Here is a 22382-nt window from a genome sequence, read left to right as displayed (position 1 = left end):
GATAGGGTTGGGCTATAAAATAGATTAAAAGAATAACTAAATACAAAAATTGGGAAATATTAAACGTAAATTTAAAAACAAAGGCACGGATGCTAATGACTGTGGAAAATAGATACCAATAAAAAAAGTTAATCCGTCTCTACTGCATTAAAATCGCTTAAGTTATAAGTGTGCAACCATCCTAATGTTTAAGTTCTAAGGCAGTTCTTGGAATGTTCCTCTGAATGCTATCAAGAACAAAACTCAACTTTGCCTAGTTAGTTTTCGAAGTATGCGGTGAAGGTATTAGCGGGATGTATAATAGTAAAATCTCTCTGTAATCTGCCGAAGGATTTATGCCTTTCACGTGAGAACATCATTTTACTTCTTGGGTTTAATTCTTAAGCAATATTTTTTTTAAAAAATCCTTAGATATATCGAGGAGTTCAGTCCATGAATATGAACGCTAATGGATAGAAAGGAGGCTTTCCTAGGCATGTTGCAGGTGTCAAGTCCAGTCACTGTGCGCGGCCCTTTTTTTCTTACAACGTGAAGCACCTGCAAGGTAAACTTTGGGAATACTAAAAATCTACATTACTAACTAAAATCACCTAGTAATGTCTGCATTCTTGGGATTAAAAACTCATATATTTTTTGTTTTGTTAGCCCCCGTTATAGGGTACCTTTCATATTTCTCCTGTCTACGGACACGGACTATTTTTAAAAAAAAAATTGTTCATCATATTACTTGCGTTTTAATATTTTTCTGCTCAATGTTATTTATCTACTCATCTTTTATTGGTAAAACTTTGAATAAATTCAGTGAGTACAATTCCATGACTTGGTTCCAGAAGGACGGGTTTACTTTGTCTTTTTTACTTTGTCGTTTTGCTATTTTTTATGAGAACATCTTAAAAGCAGAATTTTCTATAACTCGCCCGTAAACATTTGCTGAATGCAAGTCGTTTAAAAAAATTCGACAGTTTCGAAAAACGTATAAAATAACGACATATTATTGAAAATGTTCGCTTGGTGGTATGTTCCCGAATATCTGAATGACATCTTGACAATATAAATTAAAAAACTAAACTACATTTCTTCCCTTGTTTATTAAAACATAAACACATGTCAAAGCACCGTGTGTCTTTAAACGGTTTTATTTAGTTCGACCCGTACGGAATTTATTTGGATCAAAATTAGAAATTGAAATTTAAGCACCTTCCTTATTTTTAAAATAGCTTAAATAAGCAGATGCGACTGAATTTTTAATATATATAATACCTAATTGTCCAATGCATCTGCTTTTGGTGTGTTAAATATATAAATATTATTTTTTCCATTAGTTAAAGATTAAAGTAACTTTAAAAGTAATAATAACAAAATGCACTAATTTTACTGATTTTCTTTATTAACCCCGATACCTTACTATTCATGAGTCATAAAATCACGGCGTAGAACTCTGACGTTGCCTGTAGAAGAATAGGCTGGCGCGTGCCGAAGCTGCAATGCCTCTCCACGTTTCAGCATTGATCTGGTCGATGTATTCTGGTGGCACTCTAAAGTCATACCCGTTAAACTCTGGCAGTTCCAGCGTGTAGGAGAATGGAACACCTGCAAACTGAAAAAATACAGCCTTGGATTCAAGTTTTATGGCTTAGCAGTCAAGTATTTTTTATAAAGTGGTTACAGGATTGTTGAACTGTTAAAAATTCCTTCTTCTTCCTTCCCTTATTCCTTTATTTGGAGATGGGTCTCCTTATCAATTTGCGCCAGGCCACTCTTTCCTGAGTTGTCTCTGCATCAAGTTGAAGGGTTTCCAGTTCCTTTCTGATATTAGACCACCACGTAGCTTTTGGACGCCCTCTCCCTCTTGGGAATTCTGGGAGGTTTACGGCAGTTTTTACCACGTGGTCATGTGGTATACGTTGAATGTGGCCATACTATCCCAATCTATTTTCCTGTAATTTGCTGTAAACTGTTAAAAATTCCTACTATTCACAAATCTCGATAGCGTGGTTATATAGTTGTATTAACTTCAATTTAGTTCTCTACTTGTAAGTCTTTTTTAAAGAAGATTATAATATGATTACTGTCTATCTTGAAATAGACTTGCAAATGTACGTAATACATAAAACAAACCATTACAATTTTTGCCGGAAAACGCATGTATGTGTATTTTTACGAGAATGTAGCAGGGAAGAGGGGGAGGGGAGTAGAATAGTATACACTATCGTCCCCATCCAATAAACCCGTATTATGCTCTCGCGGGCTTGTTCCGTTTCTGTCAAATTCGGCATCTACAGGTAGTATAACACTTTGTAATTTTTTTTCAAATGTAATATGAAGGAGATTTATTTCTACCAGTTTATTCCACCATTAATTGTTTTGCAATTATAATAGTCATTTACGAAAATAGTTTAATAAAGCTCCAATGGTAAACAACTGTTACGATATAATTCATGGAACAAAATTCTCGCAAGTAGTCAGTAAGAGCGAGTACCATATTATTCGCGGGAAGTTCTAAGTGTTCAAAGTTAGCAGTGGTATGTTCTACTGGCTACTTTTGTAACGGGAACTTGTCATTACTATAATCTATTTTAAAGAATCGATCACAAACTAAGTCTTTGTGAATCGAATAAACTGTAAAAAAAGTATTGCGGTGAAGGAGTTTGCAGAAATGTACATTTAAATAATATCTTATTGCAATCTTATTGATGACGGTCAACATATTGTTATATATAAGCTCAATATATTATTACATAACACAATCATTTTTAAAATGTATAAACAGTAATTAAATACATGGATGCAGAAAAAAACAGCTATGATTTGGTACATAAATGACCTTTGTAGATTGAATATAATGTAAATTAATTTGGTTTCTTCTGTAAACTTTTTGCGATTACTGGTTTATTCGGTGAGGGCAACAACATGATAGTATATTATATCTTTTACCTGTACATAGTCTTGTGCACTTCCTGAAACTGCGTACAGGATGAAGGCACCATTTCCAACAACATAGTGCGGCGCAGTGCGTATCTTCATGGTATCGATGGCAGCTCCCATCACGGAGGCCACGAAGTGAATCGCGACTACGTTCGGAGGGAATGTCATGTCGTCGTAGCCGAAGAGGATCATGTTCCCATAGCTGTGGATGTTGAGGTACACCTGCATACGCTGAAGATGTTCATAAACAATGTCCCGGACGTAAACGGCTTCTATCTCTGAGAATGCAGCCGGGCCAGGGTAAACGTCGGAGCAAGGGTTACTGGACACGCCGATTGTGTTGAAGGATATGTTGAAGTTGCGATTAATGTCCGCCCCGTAGCAGGTTGTGCTTACTTCTGGTCGGAAAGACCTGGACCGTCTCCACAGGCGATGCTGGAAAAACGAACAGCTTATGTAAGAAAAGGACCAATATTTAGCCACTTCCGCACATGCAGTGGTAGTTGTGCAATGAAATGCACCGCCCGCCAGCCCGCTGATAAATGCGTATGCGGCAAACAATGTGAATCACTCAACCGACACCGCCAAATTACCCAACACCTGTTTCACACCTCCCCGGTCATCTTCAGGAGTTATGTTACACCGATTAGTGCCAAGCACAGGGTCAGAGGCACTCACGCATTGTTTGCCGGCTGGCGGGCGGTGCATTTCATTGCACGACTACCACTGCATGTGCGGAAGTGGCTAAATATTGGTCTTTTTCTTACTTAGGATGGACTTCCGCGAGGTAACGCCTGATTCCATTAAATATGAATAGCTTATATTAACCTCACTCTCTATATTATTTTAGTCAAATTGCTGTGTCGCAGATGCTAGGCTAGTAATAAGTAATCTGTTCCAAAAGTTCTAGAAATTATTTAATTCGACGTAAATGCAGCTCGCGTGCAGAAGATTCTATTCAGAGTTACTGTGTGTAACACGTCCTTTTTCTTATTCAGACTTAAACCTTAGTGCACATATTTTTGTGCACTTATTGTAGACTGGTATTATCTGAAGTAATTCTAGTGCAGAAAACACTAGTTAATATATACCATGAACATATGGTTACTAATTATTTAAATCTTCCACGTTTAGGTCAATTCGTTTTATGAAGTTCGCAATAAACTTATAATTTTATATATATATATATATATATAAAATAAATTTATATAGTTTTCACGAAGTCTCAAAGCATTTGAAGCTGTATAGCAGGTTCAAAATAGATTTATATTTAACCAAATGTGTTGTAATATATCAGAGCCCTCTTTTATAAAGTTATACAAGAAAAAAAAATTTATAAAGTTATACAAAATACTATATCAGAGTCTATACATGTATCTATATAAATGAAAATTTCTTACGAATTCCTTTTCGACTCTCTTAATTTGTGGTCTATTATTGATATTATCTCTTGGCGGGCATCTTTTAGCAGTTTGACATAAAAACCAGACCGTATGACAAAAAATCGACTCATTTGTGCTTTTAATATATTTGTCTCCCAATTAACAATATGTTTTATTTGTAATATACGCTTCAGTGACCCTAAATATAATGTAAGATGACGCAAAAGTAATGTCATAATGTGAACGTGTCTTAATTTTTTACAAATGGCGGCAAATGTCACTCTGCTTTGACATTTATGATATAGATATATAGATATACTCCATTACTTATGGATAACTAATTCTGTATATATCTACATCCAGTCTTAAAGCACTGTGACATATGATGTCATTTGCAACAATTAAGACAAAATACTGTGACCCTTGCGAGAAGCACTTGACGATATATTACTCGATTAATGTTACACTTAATAAATTAATTACGTATTACCAATCGCTAAGTGTTATAACTCTGAAGGATCCACTTATGGGACACTTTTTCTCACAAAGTATGATATAAATAATTTTAAAATTTTCACATATTAAATAACCGCATGTAAATGTAATATAAAAATGTATCTCCGTTCTAATAAAAATAATATATAATAGCGCCTATTTTCATAAAAAAAACTGCATGTACATTTTTTGGATGAAAATAGGGCGGTTTTTTATATCAAAAAATGAATATATAAATTAAAATAGTTACATTTTATGTCAGATATATATGTGGGAAATAAATAAAATACTTAACAATGAGACCAAAAGAGGAAAATCGTCATCGACTTCGTTTGAGGTATATCACAATCGCCACGCTCAATTTTAATTGCTTAACAAAGGCACGGGTGCGAATGTCGACGGGTAAAATAGCGGAGTAATAAAAAAAATAAAACTAGAATTTTCACCGGAATTTAGGCGTGAAAGATAGATGGTCAGAACTGACAGATGAGCGTTGAAGTGTCCCTTTTGACTATGACTGCTAGTATAAAAGCACACGACTAACAAAGAATAAACAAGTTTCTCTCTTTAGAGATGAGTAGTAAGTGAAATCTAATTCTATGCTTAACTAACAACATACTTCAGTGTGACTGTATTCATAGCCATCAGGGTTGACAACTGGGAGTATAATCCAGTCCATCTGCTCCAGCAAGTCTCGGTCCTCAGTCCTCAGGTCTTCAACGAGACGGTGCATAGCATACAGGGCTACAGGCGTGGTCACCCATTCGCGAGCGTGCATCGTCGCGTCCATGAAGTAGATTGGTTTGCTGTTGTCTGTGAAGTTAGATGATGAGATCTGGAAAAAATGAATCCAGTTATTAGAATTAATAAATAATTAAAAAGTTATAAGCTAATTAAGACAGGTAATAACTATTTTAATTTTGTTAATGTCCACGTTGACGGTTATAATTCGTCAGTAGAGGTCCAAAAAATGTTTCTGCTTTCGATAGCGAAGAACTGAAATTGGTTTCAATTCGCCTAACAATGTTAGATGATAATATTTGAATAAACTTTGCATGTGTGCCTTAAATTTGCATATTTCATACTCAGCCAAATTTGTCGAGACTTGCAAAGCATGTCCACCATTCCAGCTAGATCTAATCATCACATTTTTAGAGAGTTTGGGAATATGGTGGAAAAGTAGCTACAGGGGTTCCTAAGTGTCGTAATAAAGGCGAAACTTTTGATCTTATCTAAATAAACATACACAAATTTATGACTATGTAGTAATCAACTAACCTTCAAATATTTCACGTCTCGCCCTTCAAAGCTCGGCCCAGCGTTGACCAGAGTAACGATGTCTGGGTATTTCTCTGCCAGCATTTCCATATATTCAAGTATCTGTTTTAATATTATATATAAAGCGATTGGTTATAGGTGTAAAAGCTATAAAGAGGTGAATGTATAGCTTAATTATAAACAAACCTATATCAAATCACTTTATATAAAGCGATCACCTTGAAATATGTTACATTAGTTAATTTGATCTATTGGAACTAATGCTGACTATTAAATTCTTGTAGTACAAAGTCTGCAGCGACAGATAAACAATGATTAATTTTAATACGTAGTATTTAGAATTTTGAAAACGCTTTTCATGCATTATTTTATTTGTTATTTCTGTTAGCATTGATTTTTGGATTTGGATTATATCTTAAGCTTTTACATATATATCCAATCACCTTGTACAATTAAGAAAACTTATATAAGTATGCATGAATAGTTTTGTCATAAACATTTAAATTTTTTAGCATAAACATCATCTTAACGTCCAATTTATCACAGATAAAATCTATTTCTTAATCAATTTAATCCATATCATTATCATCATCAATTCAGACCTGACATCCACAGCAGGATATGTAGCTGTTCCGTAGATTTACAATGATACTGTAGGAAAGGCTGTCACTGTTCACCATGTGGGTGTACATTCTACGTCTCCACTCCAGAACCTTAAGGCTCCAACGGCCATCTATTCTGTGCGTTATGGTATCTGCCACTTCAACTTGCCCATCCGCTGAGCTATTTCGGTTACTCCCTTTTCTTTTTGCATCTCCCCATTTATGATTCGATCTCGCAGAGAAACTCATGTTATCGCTTTCTTTGTCAGTTTTACTTCTCACCAATTATTCTTACCTCTGAATATCTGGGATAATTCTCGAAAGCCGCCATCTTCCCCGCCCGCTTCGCTCTCCATTTTGATACCTCGTCGTCGTGTTCGTCGAGTGCTCTGAAAATAAATTTAAACCATTTACAAATTCCATAATCTTGTTAGTATAAATTAATTATTCATTAGACGAGCACTAAACTGCCATTTAATTGTCAATTTGCCATCTTAGCGTCCTAGCAGTGTACTAACCGTTACTGAAATGGGTCGAATAAATGTAACTCAAACTGCTAATTTGGTTTTATAATTGCACGAAACTACCCACGCTCCGACTCGCCTGTCCGAAGTTAATTATGTAAAAGAGAACCTACTTTAATAAATGTAATTAAGTAATATTATATTGCATGTAGTTTCATCTCAAGATAAATACTACTAGCAAAACAAGCGGTTTGGAATACGACATCACTTGAAGTTAAAAAACACGAAGGAATATATCCTTAGGAAACCTGTAATACTAGAAAATTAATGCTAACTGTGATATTTACCAAATCACACTAGATTTGCGTGGTATATTATCGACTCTTTGAGATGAACCTTTCTTACAATAGAGACATCATAACAAATACATGATGAATTGTAATACGCGTAAAAGCTAAAATAAGGAGTGATTGTATATCTTACCTATTGTCGATTAATTTCTGGTATATCATATCCAAAAGTTAATTGTTTTATTGATAATAACGTAATGCATAAGAAGCGGTAAGGCTTCTCTAAACTTAGAAGTTATTCACATTCCAAACCACTTTATGTATGGTATTTAGGAAAAGATGTTAAGTTATTAGACATTTTACACTTTTGATAAACCTGTATAAAGCAAATCTATATAGTGGTGATTAGAATAAACACCCTTGTTATGCATTAGAAAATTAAATAGTCCTTGATAGACTATTGATAAAAATTACTAAAGTGTCGTATTACAGTTTACAGGAAGTTTTAAAGGATAACAAAGCATGTGATTAAATCGGGTCCAAACCACAGCATATGTAAATTTGAGTCAAAGTGACTTATCACTGATTGACTGGTGGTTGTTAAAAGCATTTCCTAGATCAGGTGACGATTAGACCTCATAGATTTATTTCAAGTTTGAGACTATCATTATAGAGGAGCTAGATTTGATTTTGGTTTCAATCAATCTAGACTCTTCTAACATCCTTCTTGTAAACAAAAGTGGTCACTATACAATCGATCCAAAAAATAACCTATCAAGTACTCATTAGTATTACGTATAAAGTAGATATAATCAAGGAAATACTCACTTGACGATGTCTGACAAATGAAGATAATGTTTAATGCCATTATCGTTCAAAGCATTCAGGAGTTTAGCTTCATTTTCCCGTGACACCATTACGTACGCATCACGCTGTCGAACCAAGCCGTGGGACCAGATGTCCAGATTCAAATTTGGAACAAGTTCTTCGATAACCTTGATATCTGATTTGTGTTCGAGTTTTATTCCGTGAACCGTGAATCTAAAAAGAAAATCCAAGAAGTTATTTCTTAGTCATAATAAGGTAATTTAAATGTCCATGTCTGGACTCAAACTTGCCATTGCGGGTCCCAGGTTCGATACCCGATAACAAGTTTCCAGAGGATGTACAGCAGCATCCTCTGTGTACCATAATACCACACTGCGATCCCCAAGCCACCTGTCGTGGCGATTATGGTATAACCCCCCCATAGATATCTTTGAGGGAGGCCTATGTTGCGGCATCTATTGATTGAAATGAAGACGATGTTGTATATTAATCATCATTAAATTGTTTTCGCTTGTCTTAGCAAAAGTCTCCTCTAAAGTTTTTCGTTGGTTTTCGTTTGTCGGTTCCATCTTTTGCTATATGCATCGATATTGGACCACCTAATTTCCTAACATCCTCTCATCTTCCCATGTCTTATTCTGTCTACCTCTACTTCTACTGTCCCATAGACATCATCGAGTTGTATAAACAGATATATATTGCTAAAAATTATTAAAAAAGTAGCTAATACTCGCGCCCCTGCTAATTTGTTACCAAACCAATTAGGCCAGTGTTTATAAAAATATATAAAATAAAGCTGAAATTAGAGGTGATGAGATAAGGTGATCAGTATCACAGTGGACTCCGTCTACTAGCAAGATCGGCTGTCCTGACCTCGTTCGGGAGACCCTACTGCGCTATTACGTTTCACAAAAGAAGACCATGGTTAGTGCAGTTGTTACTGTTTTATTTTTCTAGTAATTATTTTTTTATTATTAGGGAAATTAATGAATAAATAAAGTAATCTTCACCACTTCTGTTGTAAAACGTTCACTAATGGACATTGGCGTTAGAGATTTCCAATATCTAATAGATTCAGGCCTTACCTTGCGAAAGTTCATCCTTACACAGAAAGGGTCTAATATATAGTTACTTCCGCTATGCAGCACTAGTCGTGCAATGAAGTGCACCGCCCGCCAGCCCGCTGATAAATGCGCGTGCGGTAAACTATGCGAAACACAACTACCACCGTTAATCTACTCAACACGTGTTTCACTCCTACACATCCTCAGATGTTACACCGAACAGTGCCAAACACCGAAGGTTTCGGTGTTTAGCACTGGTTGGTATGATAATTGAAATAGTTAGCATCTATTGAAACAGCTAACTAACACTATATTTATATACCTAATGATTTTTCTTATACGATTCGCAAGATTAAAATATTATTTGTATGTGTACTTACCCTTTGTAAATCTCATTTCTGCCGGCGAACGTAAAATTAAAAAGTAGGAAAAAAACGACGAAAACCAATTTATCGAACATGTTGCTCATCTCGCGTTTCGCCGACTGATCGTGTTTTTATCGTGCGGTATCAAGATAGCACACTTCCCTATCAAAGTATATCACAGTACTGCTTTAGGTAGATATTATTATAATAGATATAAGTTATAATATTGTTTTCTTAATTTTGTTTGTTTGTTACAAGCACCTTCTTGATTATTCGGAATGCTAAATACAGTCCATGCCGCGATCCTTTTTCGGAACTGCTTGCACTGGCCACTCTATGCTTGCATTGAAACCGAACGAGTTTTTGCAGTGCTATCGTCCAATTCACACTGCAGTTTGATCTCCAAATCCGATGATACAGTAGTATGTGGTTCAAGCTGAAGCTGAGTGGAAGAACCATAATTTTAAATCTAGACATTGTTAAGTAGGCGTTAAAATGGGTTAAGAGATTTACTTTTTTACTTAAACACTAATATTCATAAACGTAATAAAATAAACGCTAATATCTGTGGAACATAGATCCTATTAATAAAAAAAGTAAATATCTAATCAGAACATAAGTCAAATTAATGTAACAGAGTACATCAAAAATAAAAAAGAGGAAAAGATACAAAACATCAAAAATTTGATAAATAAAATGATATAAAAAGTAAACCAAAGAAATAAGAATAAGGAAAAATTGTAAATGCGATACAATTAAAATTGAAGGAAGAAAAGAATGTATGAAAGAAATTGTGATATTTATAAGAGAAGAATTAAACAAAAACATTAAAAAAATCTCTCTTCCTCTTTAAATGGGGGTGCATTAGAGGTCCCCAATAGCAGGAACAACTTCTGCAACATTTCGAATTGAGTGTAAAGCACTGGTTTGAATTTATTTCTATATAAAAAGTTCATTGCGACAGATGGAATCTTCTACGAAGTATACGAGACGTCATTCTCCTTTTACTGTAATACAGGTGAAATCGCGTAAAATCGTTGTAACATAACTCCTGAAGATGCCCCGTGGAGGGGTGAAACACGCGTTGACTGATTAGACGGTGGCAGTTGTGTAATTCGCATTGTTTGTGCGCATATGCATTTGTCAGCGGGCTGGCGGGCGGTGCATTTTGTTGCACGACTACCACTGCATGTGCGAAAGTGGCAAAATATTGGTCCTTTTCTTAGTTAGGATGGACTTCCGCAAGGTGACGCCTGATTCCATTAAATATATTTATCTATTATATAATGAGACGATTACATACATGTAATACATTTACATACATGTCAATTACTAGTTGGATGGAGTCGAGTAAAAGATATATTAGATCGTGGACATTTTGTCAGGATATAAAGTTCAGAAGAATACCAGAGCACTTAATCACAGGCTGCAAGCAACACTAAGAGTATATGAGCCCAGACTCACTAGTCCTGCATTTAGTTCCTAAATTAACTCTTAAAACTGATTCAGTATATTTCCAGTTATAATAGGGTAAATATGAGAAACGTAATAATTTTAAAAGGCCTTATTGCTATATGAAACAAAAACTTTAAACTGAAAACGAAAACATTATTTTTATTTCTTATATTTATCATGTGTCTGCAACTATTTTTATATAAAGTTTTAAATTATGGCGCATAAATAAAATGTTATTATAAAATGTATTGCGAAGCTTTTAAGCTTTTAAGTTATCAATAATCCGTACAGGTCTTTTTTGTAAAATAGATTTAGAATTAACATAGTCGGCAGTGCCCCATAATAAGATACCGTAAGAGAGAACGCTATGAAAATAAAATACAGAATAAATACTTACCAGGGTTGAGAGAGGGGGGACTCACTGAAGCCTCCTGTCTAAAGTAATGCCCCAGAAAACCACTGAGTCAATCAACTCTAACACTAGATCGTTAATTAGGAACCCAAAACAAATATAGTAAAAAAATCTGGCATAGCAGAATTCGAATCAATGTATACTATAATCATTTTTTATTTACTAACATATCTGTCCTTATCGACTTTGTACTGCGAGAAATTTTTGTCATTTTGCTTTCCAAAATAAAGAAAAAGTAATGTAACATATTTCAGAGTAATCGCCCTGTATAAGATGATTGGAAATACACACCATTTCTGAAGAATTCTGAAAGGTTTCCGCTGTCGAATCATATTTAGAGTAGTACCTGCTTACTTCTTATATCTCTAACACACTACATTTAATGATAAAGAATATTTATGAGTTATTAAATCCATCATTACAATAAGGGTGCAACAAAGGGTAAACATAAATATTTTATATATAAAATGAAATATAATTTTTTATTATTTTTATTTATTGTTGATAATTGTATCGCTCCTTATAATAAAGAACAGACACCCTGGCTGATGCGGCAATTCCGTACCAGGTTTCCTCATTGATCTGTGTTATGAAGCGCGGCGGCACCGAGAAGGAGTAACCGTATCCTGGCAACTCCAGGGTGTAGGAGAATGGAACTCCCACGTGCTGGAAGAGAGAGAGAAGGTTTAGTAAAATATTACACACGCTACACTAGATGGATCGACAGCATAATCGCAGGAAGTAGCTGGATGCAGACAGCGCCAGACCAGTCATTTTGGAGGTCTTCAGAGATGGCCTATGCTTAACAGTGGGCATAAATTATTTGACATAATGTTAACTATGTCACAAGTCTCACATACGCACATATATGCAAGTACATAGTACACAGATGGTCTTGTTAAGATACACGAAAAACACGGGGGGAACTTGATACCAGTTTTATTATAATGGAAGCCTATGTTCAACAGTAGGACAAATTTTTTACATACATATTTTAAACACGTGTGTATTTTTATTTATTTATTGAACCTTTATTGCACATATATAAGCGTCCATGGCTTTGTTTTTAACAATAATAATATTTTCGATAATATTTTCAATATTAATTTTTTGCTCGCGTTTCTGCTCGTAACAGTGTTGTAAACTAAGTTATTCAAGTTTTTACTTAATCTATTTCCTTTAATTATTCTACACTAAATTTAACTAATTTTTGTTTCAGTCCGTGTGAATACACATACAACTTTTCCTTCATAAATTTATAACTTATATATAAGATTCGTATAGGAATATTTATAGTATCGACTTGTGTACATCATAAGAGAAAAGCAAGAAGTGTTTAATTTGATTGAATTACTTTGATCTCCTTCAAAATGGAATCATGTTTACTACGACTAAACAATTTTTTACTAATTGTCATTTTCTTCTTTCGTGCTACATACTTTCTTTTGTTCATCACCTTTTGTTCCTTCGCATAATCTATATATTGTTTTTCACATCTTTCACCTGCATTCCCAAGATATCACAGATTTCTTTTAAAAATCAGATTACATTGCTATTATAGACTGGTTTACGTCTTGCGTCTTTACCTTGTTTTTATTTTGGTCTTTTTAGTAAACACCTATATTAACTACATTTTTTATCTCAGTGTTTTATTTATGGATCACAGTAGTGAAGTCCTATTTGATCCTGCCTTACGTAACTAAGTCTTAATGCTATGAGTACGTATTGTTCTGTTAGAAATATGGGGCGATATTCTTCGTCGTCTACTAGGGAGGTGATGTTATTTGCCTTAATCCTTTCTCCTATCTCTATTTCACAAGCTACTAGGGTACCAAAGGCGACTTGATCTGAGAATAGTTCATAAAAACCTGACAATTTTTTAAGAGTCCCTTTTGCAATATCCTCATCACTGATGTCGGTTATTTACTTTTGTCTTTGGATCATCTCATTCTTGATTCAATTACATGTGATGATGATAATGATTTTGTGATGCTATTACAATGTTAAACGTCAACGTTGAAATCAGATTAAAATCATGTCTACAATAACTTGCCCTTTTAATTTATTTGTGTGAATTGTCTGATATAAAGTTAACATGCAGCGGATTCTGCAAGAGATAAACCAACTTAGCTAGTGTAACTTCGTTGTACTTCAAAACTTTCAAATTGAAGTTTCTAATTAACGTTAGTCTATATAAATGAATATTAATTTAAAAATTAGACTTGCAGCTGATATTTCTAGATTTTGGGTGTAAAGTGTATGCTACTTATGGAATTTATCTCATACTACACGGTAGAAATAATAAAAAAAATCATCTAAAGTACCTACAATTGATAAAGGGTACAATATTTAAATGAGAAAATTTCTTAGAAACACATTATTACCGAGAAACGTTTCTCGAGAAAATTACTTTTACATTACATTTTTACTCGTGCAATATATTTTGTTGAATCTTTAATATAAAGCGAGTGTGCGAAAAAAACTGAAATACATGAATTATTACAAATATGCGAGTAATATAATATATAATTAACATTATATTTGTATTAAGCTTACTTCTTTAATATGTAAATATATATTTACCAGTATACATATTTTATGGAAATGCTATAATTTTGCTTTCCCAGTGACAACTTCTTTTTTTTTGATGTTGATAAGTAGTGTCATCATTGTCATCATTTCAACTAAAGGACGCCCAATGCTGGCCATAAGACTTTTCTATAGGCTCCCAATTGTACCAGTTGGTGCCGGTGCCTTCCATCGACCTTAATAAAGTCAACTATCCACCTTGACGAATGCACTCCTCTGCCAGAGATCGCTATCTCCACTTCAGAACTTTAAGATCTCAGCCATTTTTTATGTTCTAGTAGAGTTTACCACAAGCCATTACACTCGGTCCTCTGACTTTTGATATGAACAAAAAAGCTTTTAAATAAAAAAATGTAGTTTACCTGACCATAATCCTGAGCGCTTCCAGACGACCCGTAGAGCACCAAAGCACTGTTTCCTATCCTGTATAACGGTGCCTGGGGTAGCTTGTGAACGTCGATGGCCGCTCCGATCACCTCACCCACGTGATGCAGGTCCACCACGTTGGGCGGCAGACTGGTGTCTCCATACCCGTACAACACAAGGTTGCCGTGGCTGTGGATGTCGAGGAACACCTGTATACGATCCACGTACTGGTGCAGCACATCCCTCACGTACCCGGTTTCGGGTTCAGAGAAAGGCACCTGGCCTGGGTAGACGTCGGAGCAGGGGTTGGAAGAGACGCCAATGGTGTTGTGTGAGACGTTGAAGTTGCGGTTTGCGTCGACTCCGTAGCACGTGGTACTGACAGCTGGATTGAAGGAGCGAGTGCGACGCCATAGACGGAACTGGAAAATTAGATTATTTTATTATTAAATACAACAATAGTTAACAGGAATATGTGTACCAATTGGACTGAAAGATGGTGGCAGTAGTCATCCAGAGCCAAAGCCAAGCCTGTCCATAACAACTGAGTCATTCAATATGACGTTCACTGATGGCCATAGGGCTTCCCAAAAGATGTACAATGGAACCAGTTGAAAGCGCTTTGTACCCAGCGTCTTCCGTGGCCTTCACAAGGTCGTCTGTCCACCTTGATGGTGGAGGTGTTACGCTGCGCTTGCTGGTTAATGGCCTACACACTAGAACCTTAGGGCCCTAGGAATCTGAATGAAAAAAGAGGATACAAGAGAAAGTAAAGCATGAAAGAACTCCTTAAGGATAACAAATTAAAAAGAAAAAGACTGAAAATTATTTGGAAGAAAAGTTCCTGTTATGGATTTAAGATAGGGGTAATTTAAAAAAAAACCTTGGGGCCCTAGATAGACAACCGTGTAAAAGCATGACAATTAACAAAATTGATAACTACATTCTAACAGGTACATGGTGTGACTCCACCCTATCTTCGGAGCCTTTGCATTTGTGAGATAGGAAAGTTTTATGTTAACTAACCGTGGATTTAGGATCCGTACTAGCTAATGTGAAAGAATATTAATAGGTTTTTTTTTAATAGAATATGTGCCATGTGACGAATACGGCGACCGCCGCACAGATACTGATGCACAACCTGAGAATGGCGATATGGAGTAGGAATTAGAAAGTGGTCGCACGAAACATAAAGTTAGAACTGGAAATTGTAAGGGCGAGTTTAAAAAAAACTAGTTTAGTTTAAAATAGTTTAAATAAGGAAATAGTCTAAGTAGAATAGTAGCTAAGTAAACAATGTGACATGCAGAAACGTAACTAAAATCTTTTTTTTTTCGGATATTTTAAACATATAGCACGGACGCTATTTTCTGCGGAACATAGATCTTTATAATAATAATAAAAAATGTCACAAAGTTTAGATTATATTGACGGTGTACTATTCTGTATGTGTTAGCTCATCATTATTTACATTTTAATCGTCTAAGGGGACTCAGACGTGTTGGAGATTTTGGAATGGTAGTTCAAGTTAGAGATATTGCATTTGACGCCATTCACAGAAAGCGTGTTGCGTTTGTGTCAAGAGTTTTCACGTCACTAGATCTAGCGGACAGGCCCATAACGACGAAAATTTTTTTGAGAAAATATGTGAGATGGAGTTGGTCGCTTGATATATATATATATCAAGCGACCAATACACATACTTATATATATATATATATATATATATATATATATATATATACATATGTATGTATATATTTATCAGATTTTTTTTGGTTTAATTTATTTGAAATTTAACAATCTTTGGTGAGAATAAAAAATATACCATTTGTTTACCCAGAATTGCTTACGTAATGCTTATATAAAAATTATTAACAAAGTAAACATTAGTATGTCTTACATCGGTATGCGAGTATTCGTATCCATCGGGGTTAACCAGCGGCATGATGATCCAGTCGATGTCCTCCAGTAGATCTTGATCCTCATCACGCAGCTCCTCGACCAGCCGGTGTATGGAATAGAGGGCAACTGGAGTGGTCACCCATTCGCGCGCGTGGAGCATCGCGTCCATGAAGTATATCGGTTTGGATGTGTCTGTGAAGTTCGTCGTGGATATCTGGAAATACGAAGACAGAGTAAGAGACATAATTTTGATGAATTGGTCGAAGCAATCAAACACGCCAAATCGCTTTTCAGGTTTTACAAAGATGGTTATATAGGATATTGTGTACCATTTGTTATTTATTCGTATTTATCTAATACCTTTCCCGTGTATAATATATACGAGTATGTATATGTATAGATAATCATACAAGTAGGTTTGTATATGTTTGTAGTATGTTTTAATGTTTTTATTTTTTATTAAGTACACCGCAAACTGCCCTCTCCTTCAAGTCTCCCCATCTGTAGTTGTCTGCAAGAGGTCCTCTAGAGCTATAAGATTACATCTTGTACCTGTATATAAATTGTTTCTTTTTATTTCTTATCTATGCTGTTTTCTTACCTTTCCTCTTAATTATATCTTAATGGCAATTTAAGGTACAATAAAATGTAAATAAATATATGTAATCGCATTTATTTATTTTGTATATTTTTATGTATATTGCATTGCCGCATACGCATTTATCAGCGGGCTGGCGGGCGGTGCACTTTGTTGCACGACTACCACTGCATGTGCGAAAGTGGCTAAATATTGGTCCTTTTCTTACTGAAATGTAATCTAATATGGACTTACCTTTAAATATTTGATATCTCGTCCCTCATAACTCTTGCCTGAATTGACCAAGGTGACAATGTCAGGATATTTAGCGGCGATTTCTTCTAGGTAAGCATCGATCTATCAAAATCAAAATATTATTTATAGAAATAGGCTGTTACAAGCATTTTCAAATTATCAATCAACATAAAATGTCAACATTGTTGTCCCTACAGAAAGTTACCACCGACTCGGAAGGCAGTACTGCTAAGAAGAGGCCGGGGAAAAAATTATCAATCGCTCTTTTCAAATATAGTTCTGCAAGGATTCCATGACAATAATCAGCTTCCCGAGTGTGCATAAACAACATTTATTACCACACGTTAACATCTGTATAATATTTTTGGATAGAACGATATTTTTTTTTCAATAATATGTTTTAATACTGATTTGAAATTTCATCAATGGCGGATATTAAATTGTTTGTAAATTTTTATTGTTAATATGTATACGTTGTGTTATATTTGTTTCCTTCATTTTTGAAGACAAAAACTAGGAGTAATCGGCTTATTTTTTAAACGGTTTTATTTAGTTCGATCCGTACGGAATTTATTTGGATCAAAATTATAAATTGAAATTTAAGCACCTTCCCGTTGTCAGATTGATCTGGAATTTAGCACACACATTTAATTTAGATAACAATACAATATAATAAAATCAATAACATTATAAATCTAAGATGGCCGCCGATACAAAATGGCGGATTACGTATTTTTCCTTAACACCCTCAATATGGGTATACACTAGTAAAACACGATGATTATGTCAAAATTTAAAATTCAAGATGGACGCCGTTCCAACATGACGGACTAGGTACATATTTTTCCACAAATACCACAATATGGGTATGAAAAAACCGTTTAACTTAAAAGTTTTTTAAATGTATTTATTACATTCTTGTATTAACATCGTGTCTATCGCACTTTTTTTTTTAAAAATAATGTTTTGGCGGACGAACAAAATATTATACCAGCTTTATTATAAAATTTCACAAAAGATAAAAGGTACTGCCTTTTTTGAATTACAAATTACAAATAATGACTCAATATTTTCAGCACTGCCCCAGAATAATATTCTATAGGACAATATATTATGAGAATTGGTAAAATAAACGAGTCTAGCTGTGTTAGAGTTCGTAAGCTATCAAAGCTTTCGAACAGGGTAGGCAGTGAAGATCAGTCTTCTGGCAAAAGAAGACAGATGTATTATATTTAAAGTTTTAGACTAGGTTAGATAAGTGATTACGTTTCCGACTAGAATAGCAACTGATGCCATGGTCCAAATGGAAATAGCGGGAGATCTATATCTAGCAGTAGACATCCTATGGTAAGGTAAGTTAAGACATGGTCTTGGTGGATATTTTACATGCCTTTAGATCAGACTGGACTCTCTATCGAAATAAAACCTACCTTCCGACTTAGAGATTCTGTTTCTTAACATGATTCTTACCATTTACTCTATTATGATCAACCTCCCAGATATTTATATCCAATATCTACCTATAAGACTAGGTTGTTGAATAAATCGCTATATTATATTTATCTTCAACTTCTTTAAGCAATCATGATTTGTGGTTACATTATTTATTTAATCCAAACAATATGTCTGTCTGAAAATTAAATATAATAAATCTATCTAAAGAGAAGTCTATATCTAACAGAGTAAGTTCTATGGCTGAAATATGTTGAGGAGGAAAGTTAGACCCGGATTGTGGATCCCCAAAATAGGTTCTTCTTCCGAGAAATCGGTAACCTACAAATAAAAGTACAGAATGTTCTAGAACGAACCTCATCATAGCGCGGATAATCTTCAAACGGCAGTAACCTTCCTCTAGTTTGCTTCCACTTGGATACTTCTTCGTCATACTCGTTCAACATTCTAAAAATGTTTAATACAAGTAAAACATTTAAAAGATTTAACTATACAAGAAGCTAATTATACTATCTTTAAGAGCCCTTGTATAGAATTGTAGAGATATGGAAGGATAAAGGAAGATAAAATCTGTATGCAGGTCGCTTTCATCCGATCCTTTTGGAAATAAATGTAGGGGAAACATATCTAATAGTGAACAACCTCAATAAACTAAACAGATCAAAGATGTATTTTTATTTCTATATATGTTAGCATATTAAAAAGTTTATCTGTTTACAATACTACTAAAAAAATTAAACCATTTATTATTAATCGAATTTATTTTAACTATATATGATAATTTTTTTGACATTACAACATGCTGGAAGCTAACCGGGGAAATCGGTCTTATTTTAAATCAATCATCTATATCTAGAAGTGGACGTCGTGACAAAAATGATGATGATTACAAGGGAGTTTATTGTAAGAGCGTAGAAAGGTGGACATACGGCCTTAAGTTATTGAAAGACACAAGATACAGGCCCTTTCAACTTGTGAAGAGAAGCAATAGGCAATATAGCCTCCATGTTCAGTAGTGGTCTTGTGTTGTCCTATGAGACAATGATTCTAAATGTAACTTACCTCGTTACATCATCAATATCAAGGTAATGGGAGATACCATTGTCGTCTAGCTCCTGGAGAAACTGGTCCTTGGACTCTGGCGCCACCATGACACGGGCGTCTCGGACACCCACCACTCCGTACTCCCAGACGTCGAGATTCAGAGAGACAGTCAGTTTAAACAAAGTTTCTTGATCTCTATTGTCTTTGACTTCTACGCCGTGCACCGTGTACCTGCGAAGTTATTTAAAAACATTTGCTTGTATCAAGTTTAATTTATTCTAAAGCAGACAGAGCAGAGATTCTAAAACGCTTGTCACTTTTGCAATACTGATAATTTTTATAACTGGCCAGTTTAAAAATAATTATAATTCGAAATTAGAACCCGTCACTAATTTTTTCGCGTACATTACGTCAATCTGTCATTATTTTCTTATATTAGCGGTAACTTAAATATTATTTTATAACTTTATTATAGAATATATAAGCATAGGCTTCTGCCGAAGATGTCTATGGGGGATATATCATAATCGCCATGCTTGACAGGCGGGTTGGCGATCGCAGTTTAATGTGATGGTGCTCACGGCACTCTGCTACCTTTCCTCTGGAAACTTCTTTATGACTATGAATTTAAAACGAAAAATTTTCGTTTAAATGTTTTCTATGATTTTCTTTCCGGGTAATAATTAAGGCACAAAATAATCCAGTCAGCTTTTAGTGATGAATATCATCATAACCACGCGGCTATTAGTTATTTGCAAATATAAAAGAAACACTTCGAGAAATACAACGCAAAACGCTGTGTGAAAAGACCTCCGAAAAGGAGTCAGCCAACTGACTCTCACAATAGCTTTACATGATGCAACAACGCAATTACTAAGTCATTTATAAGTTCATGTTAAGTATAGATTTTCGCGTTCTAAAAACTCACAGTGCTATTCTCTCCTATACTCATTCCAATAAACAAATAGTGTCCTGATCCGAGAAGAGTCCTCCACAACCTCAAATGGTTCTCTTTTTAATTTTTTAAGATCGTTTACAGGCTTTTTTCATTCTTTATAATCGAAGCAAATGATCTGTCTCACATGATGTAAAGCGATGTCGAGGTCTACGACGATAGATGCTTTCCTAGAAACCTATACACTCTTGTCTTGAAGACTCCTAAGTTATAATTGTCTGGAAACAATGACACCGATAGGTTGTTACTCTTGGCTGTTCGCACTATGAAAGTAATAGCAAAATTCGTAGTTCGAGAGTGGAAGGAATTTCAACCGTGTACGTATGTCGTGAATCCTTGCGTCATGGTGTCTGATAGAAGAAAGATGGAGAAATTATTTGGTGTAATACCGCTGGAAGCTTTCCAAAATACAATGATTTTGTACAGTTTCATATATTGTTTTTTTATAAATTTTTAATATCATAGTTTTAATTATAATATCATACTGTGATACCAATTTTATAGAGCCTTGAAAATGAAAATTTTTTTACAAAGTGATTATTTTTAGAGCTAACTTTTTATACATAATCTATTTTCTGTATTATTTTTTAATATTCTTGTACAAGTGTCTATAACGCATTTATCTCTTCGATAATATAAATGATTTCTTTAATTATTTAATTACATTCGCAAGTACATATCGGACATTGTGCTGATAATTTTTGTATAAACTGAATATATTTTATCAATCGATCCAATTTATATCGATTTATGATAATTACGTCTAAAACTTATATCTCAAATATGACGAACGTATTATTCAGGGAAAACCAGACAGACAGATACATTTATCTATAGGATCTTTTAATTTTGAAATATTTACTCAATTTTGGTTAATGTCAAAGATTATTATTTAATGTTGCCAACATTGACGGCGCCATGTGAACATAAGGCACGTGCTACAAAATTTAAAAATTTCCTAATTGTTGTTGTATATATATATATATATATATATATATTGTATGTATACACTGGCTGTCCTATATCCGCTTCGCGTGGTGCGTGTTACCTTTTATCTGTGTAATTCCATTAAATCAATTTTTAGTAATTTTATATATCCACCAAATATTATAGAACAGTTTTATATTATTTCAATAAAAATTAATCTATTTTTTTAATTAACCCTTAACTTGGTAAGGTACATTAGACTGTACATACATTTCAAAAAAAATTTACTGGTTAAATAATAATATTTTTTTGTTTTGTTTTTATTAAAAATATTACTAAATAATTTAGAATTAGTAGAAAAATATTTTCGTTGTTGCAACACTGAACAACACATGTCAAATTCAAAATGGCTTCGAAACAACAAAGTGTTGGCGGGACCCGGGTAAGTTTTTGCGTTATAAATTACTTTTTAGCTCAAAAACTAATAAAAAATGGTGTGTTATTTGATCTAAAAACTATGTATTACTCAAAAAGTGGTTTTATGCGTTACTGTCTCAATTTTTATGGCCGATTTTGGTTGAAACAAATGTATGTACACTGCACTGCACGTTGCCAATAACGCACTAAAATACTAAAAATGAACTATGGTAACCACGCTGTACATTGCTAAGTTTACACAGTTTTTGTTTTTCAACGAATCGGCAGTTTTTGTTTATTTATTTTTTTACCTTCTCATAAAAACTGTCTGCTTT

General features: G+C 34.3%; 2 protein-coding genes across 2 annotated transcripts; both read right to left on the bottom strand.

Annotated features, from left to right (window-relative positions):
• Positions 1-1399: 1399 nt before the first annotated feature.
• Positions 1400-8445, bottom strand: LOC137924217 (carboxypeptidase B-like). The gene is made up of 6 exons (XM_068767587.1): positions 8265-8445; positions 6978-7071; positions 6081-6182; positions 5422-5637; positions 2935-3360; positions 1400-1597 (listed from the first exon to the last, which is right to left on the bottom strand). Exons 1-6 carry the CDS (start codon positions 8351-8353, stop codon positions 1424-1426), a joined length of 1101 nt encoding a protein of 366 aa, XP_068623688.1. The 5' UTR covers positions 8354-8445; the 3' UTR covers positions 1400-1423.
• A 3610-nt stretch (positions 8446-12055) lies between these two features.
• LOC137924339 (carboxypeptidase B-like) lies at positions 12056-21390 on the bottom strand. Its single transcript, XM_068767734.1, has 7 exons — positions 21368-21390; positions 19767-19979; positions 19061-19151; positions 17253-17354; positions 16419-16634; positions 14512-14937; positions 12056-12226 (listed from the first exon to the last, which is right to left on the bottom strand). The coding sequence occupies exons 1-7, from the start codon at positions 21388-21390 to the stop codon at positions 12056-12058; spliced, it is 1242 nt and encodes a 413-aa protein (XP_068623835.1).
• Between the last annotated feature and the right edge of the window lie 992 nt (positions 21391-22382).

Source organism: Battus philenor, unplaced genomic scaffold, assembly GCF_028537555.1.
Source record: "Battus philenor isolate CCGP_79_NKW_IND1 unplaced genomic scaffold, ilBatPhil1.0.hap1 SCAF_23, whole genome shotgun sequence".
In the NCBI taxonomy this organism is placed as follows: domain Eukaryota; kingdom Metazoa; phylum Arthropoda; class Insecta; order Lepidoptera; family Papilionidae; genus Battus; species Battus philenor.
The sequence above is the reverse complement of the archived record's forward strand: the minus strand, read 5'-3'. Positions and strand labels throughout refer to the sequence as shown.

What these genes read in the sequence shown, in the direction of transcription:
- LOC137924217 (XM_068767587.1), bottom strand. Translation starts at nt 8,353, where the DNA reads ATGGTGTCACGGGAAAATGAAGCTAAACTCCTGAATGCTTTGAACGAT. An exon ending in ATTATCCCAGATATTCAGAG is followed by an intron (nt 6,183 to 6,977) that starts GTAAGAATAATT and finishes ATATTAAAACAG; the next exon opens with ATACTTGAATATATGGAAAT. An exon ending in GTGCACAAGACTATGTACAG is followed by an intron (nt 1,598 to 2,934) that starts GTAAAAGATATA and finishes GTATTTTTTCAG; the next exon opens with TTTGCAGGTGTTCCATTCTC.
- LOC137924339 (XM_068767734.1), bottom strand. Translation starts at nt 21,390, where the DNA reads ATGTCCGATATGTACTTGCGAAT. An exon ending in TCCGATATGTACTTGCGAAT is followed by an intron (nt 19,980 to 21,367) that starts GTAATTAAATAA and finishes ATAACTTCGCAG; the next exon opens with GTACACGGTGCACGGCGTAG. An exon ending in ATTATCCGCGCTATGATGAG is followed by an intron (nt 17,355 to 19,060) that starts GTTCGTTCTAGA and finishes TGATTTTGATAG; the next exon opens with ATCGATGCTTACCTAGAAGA.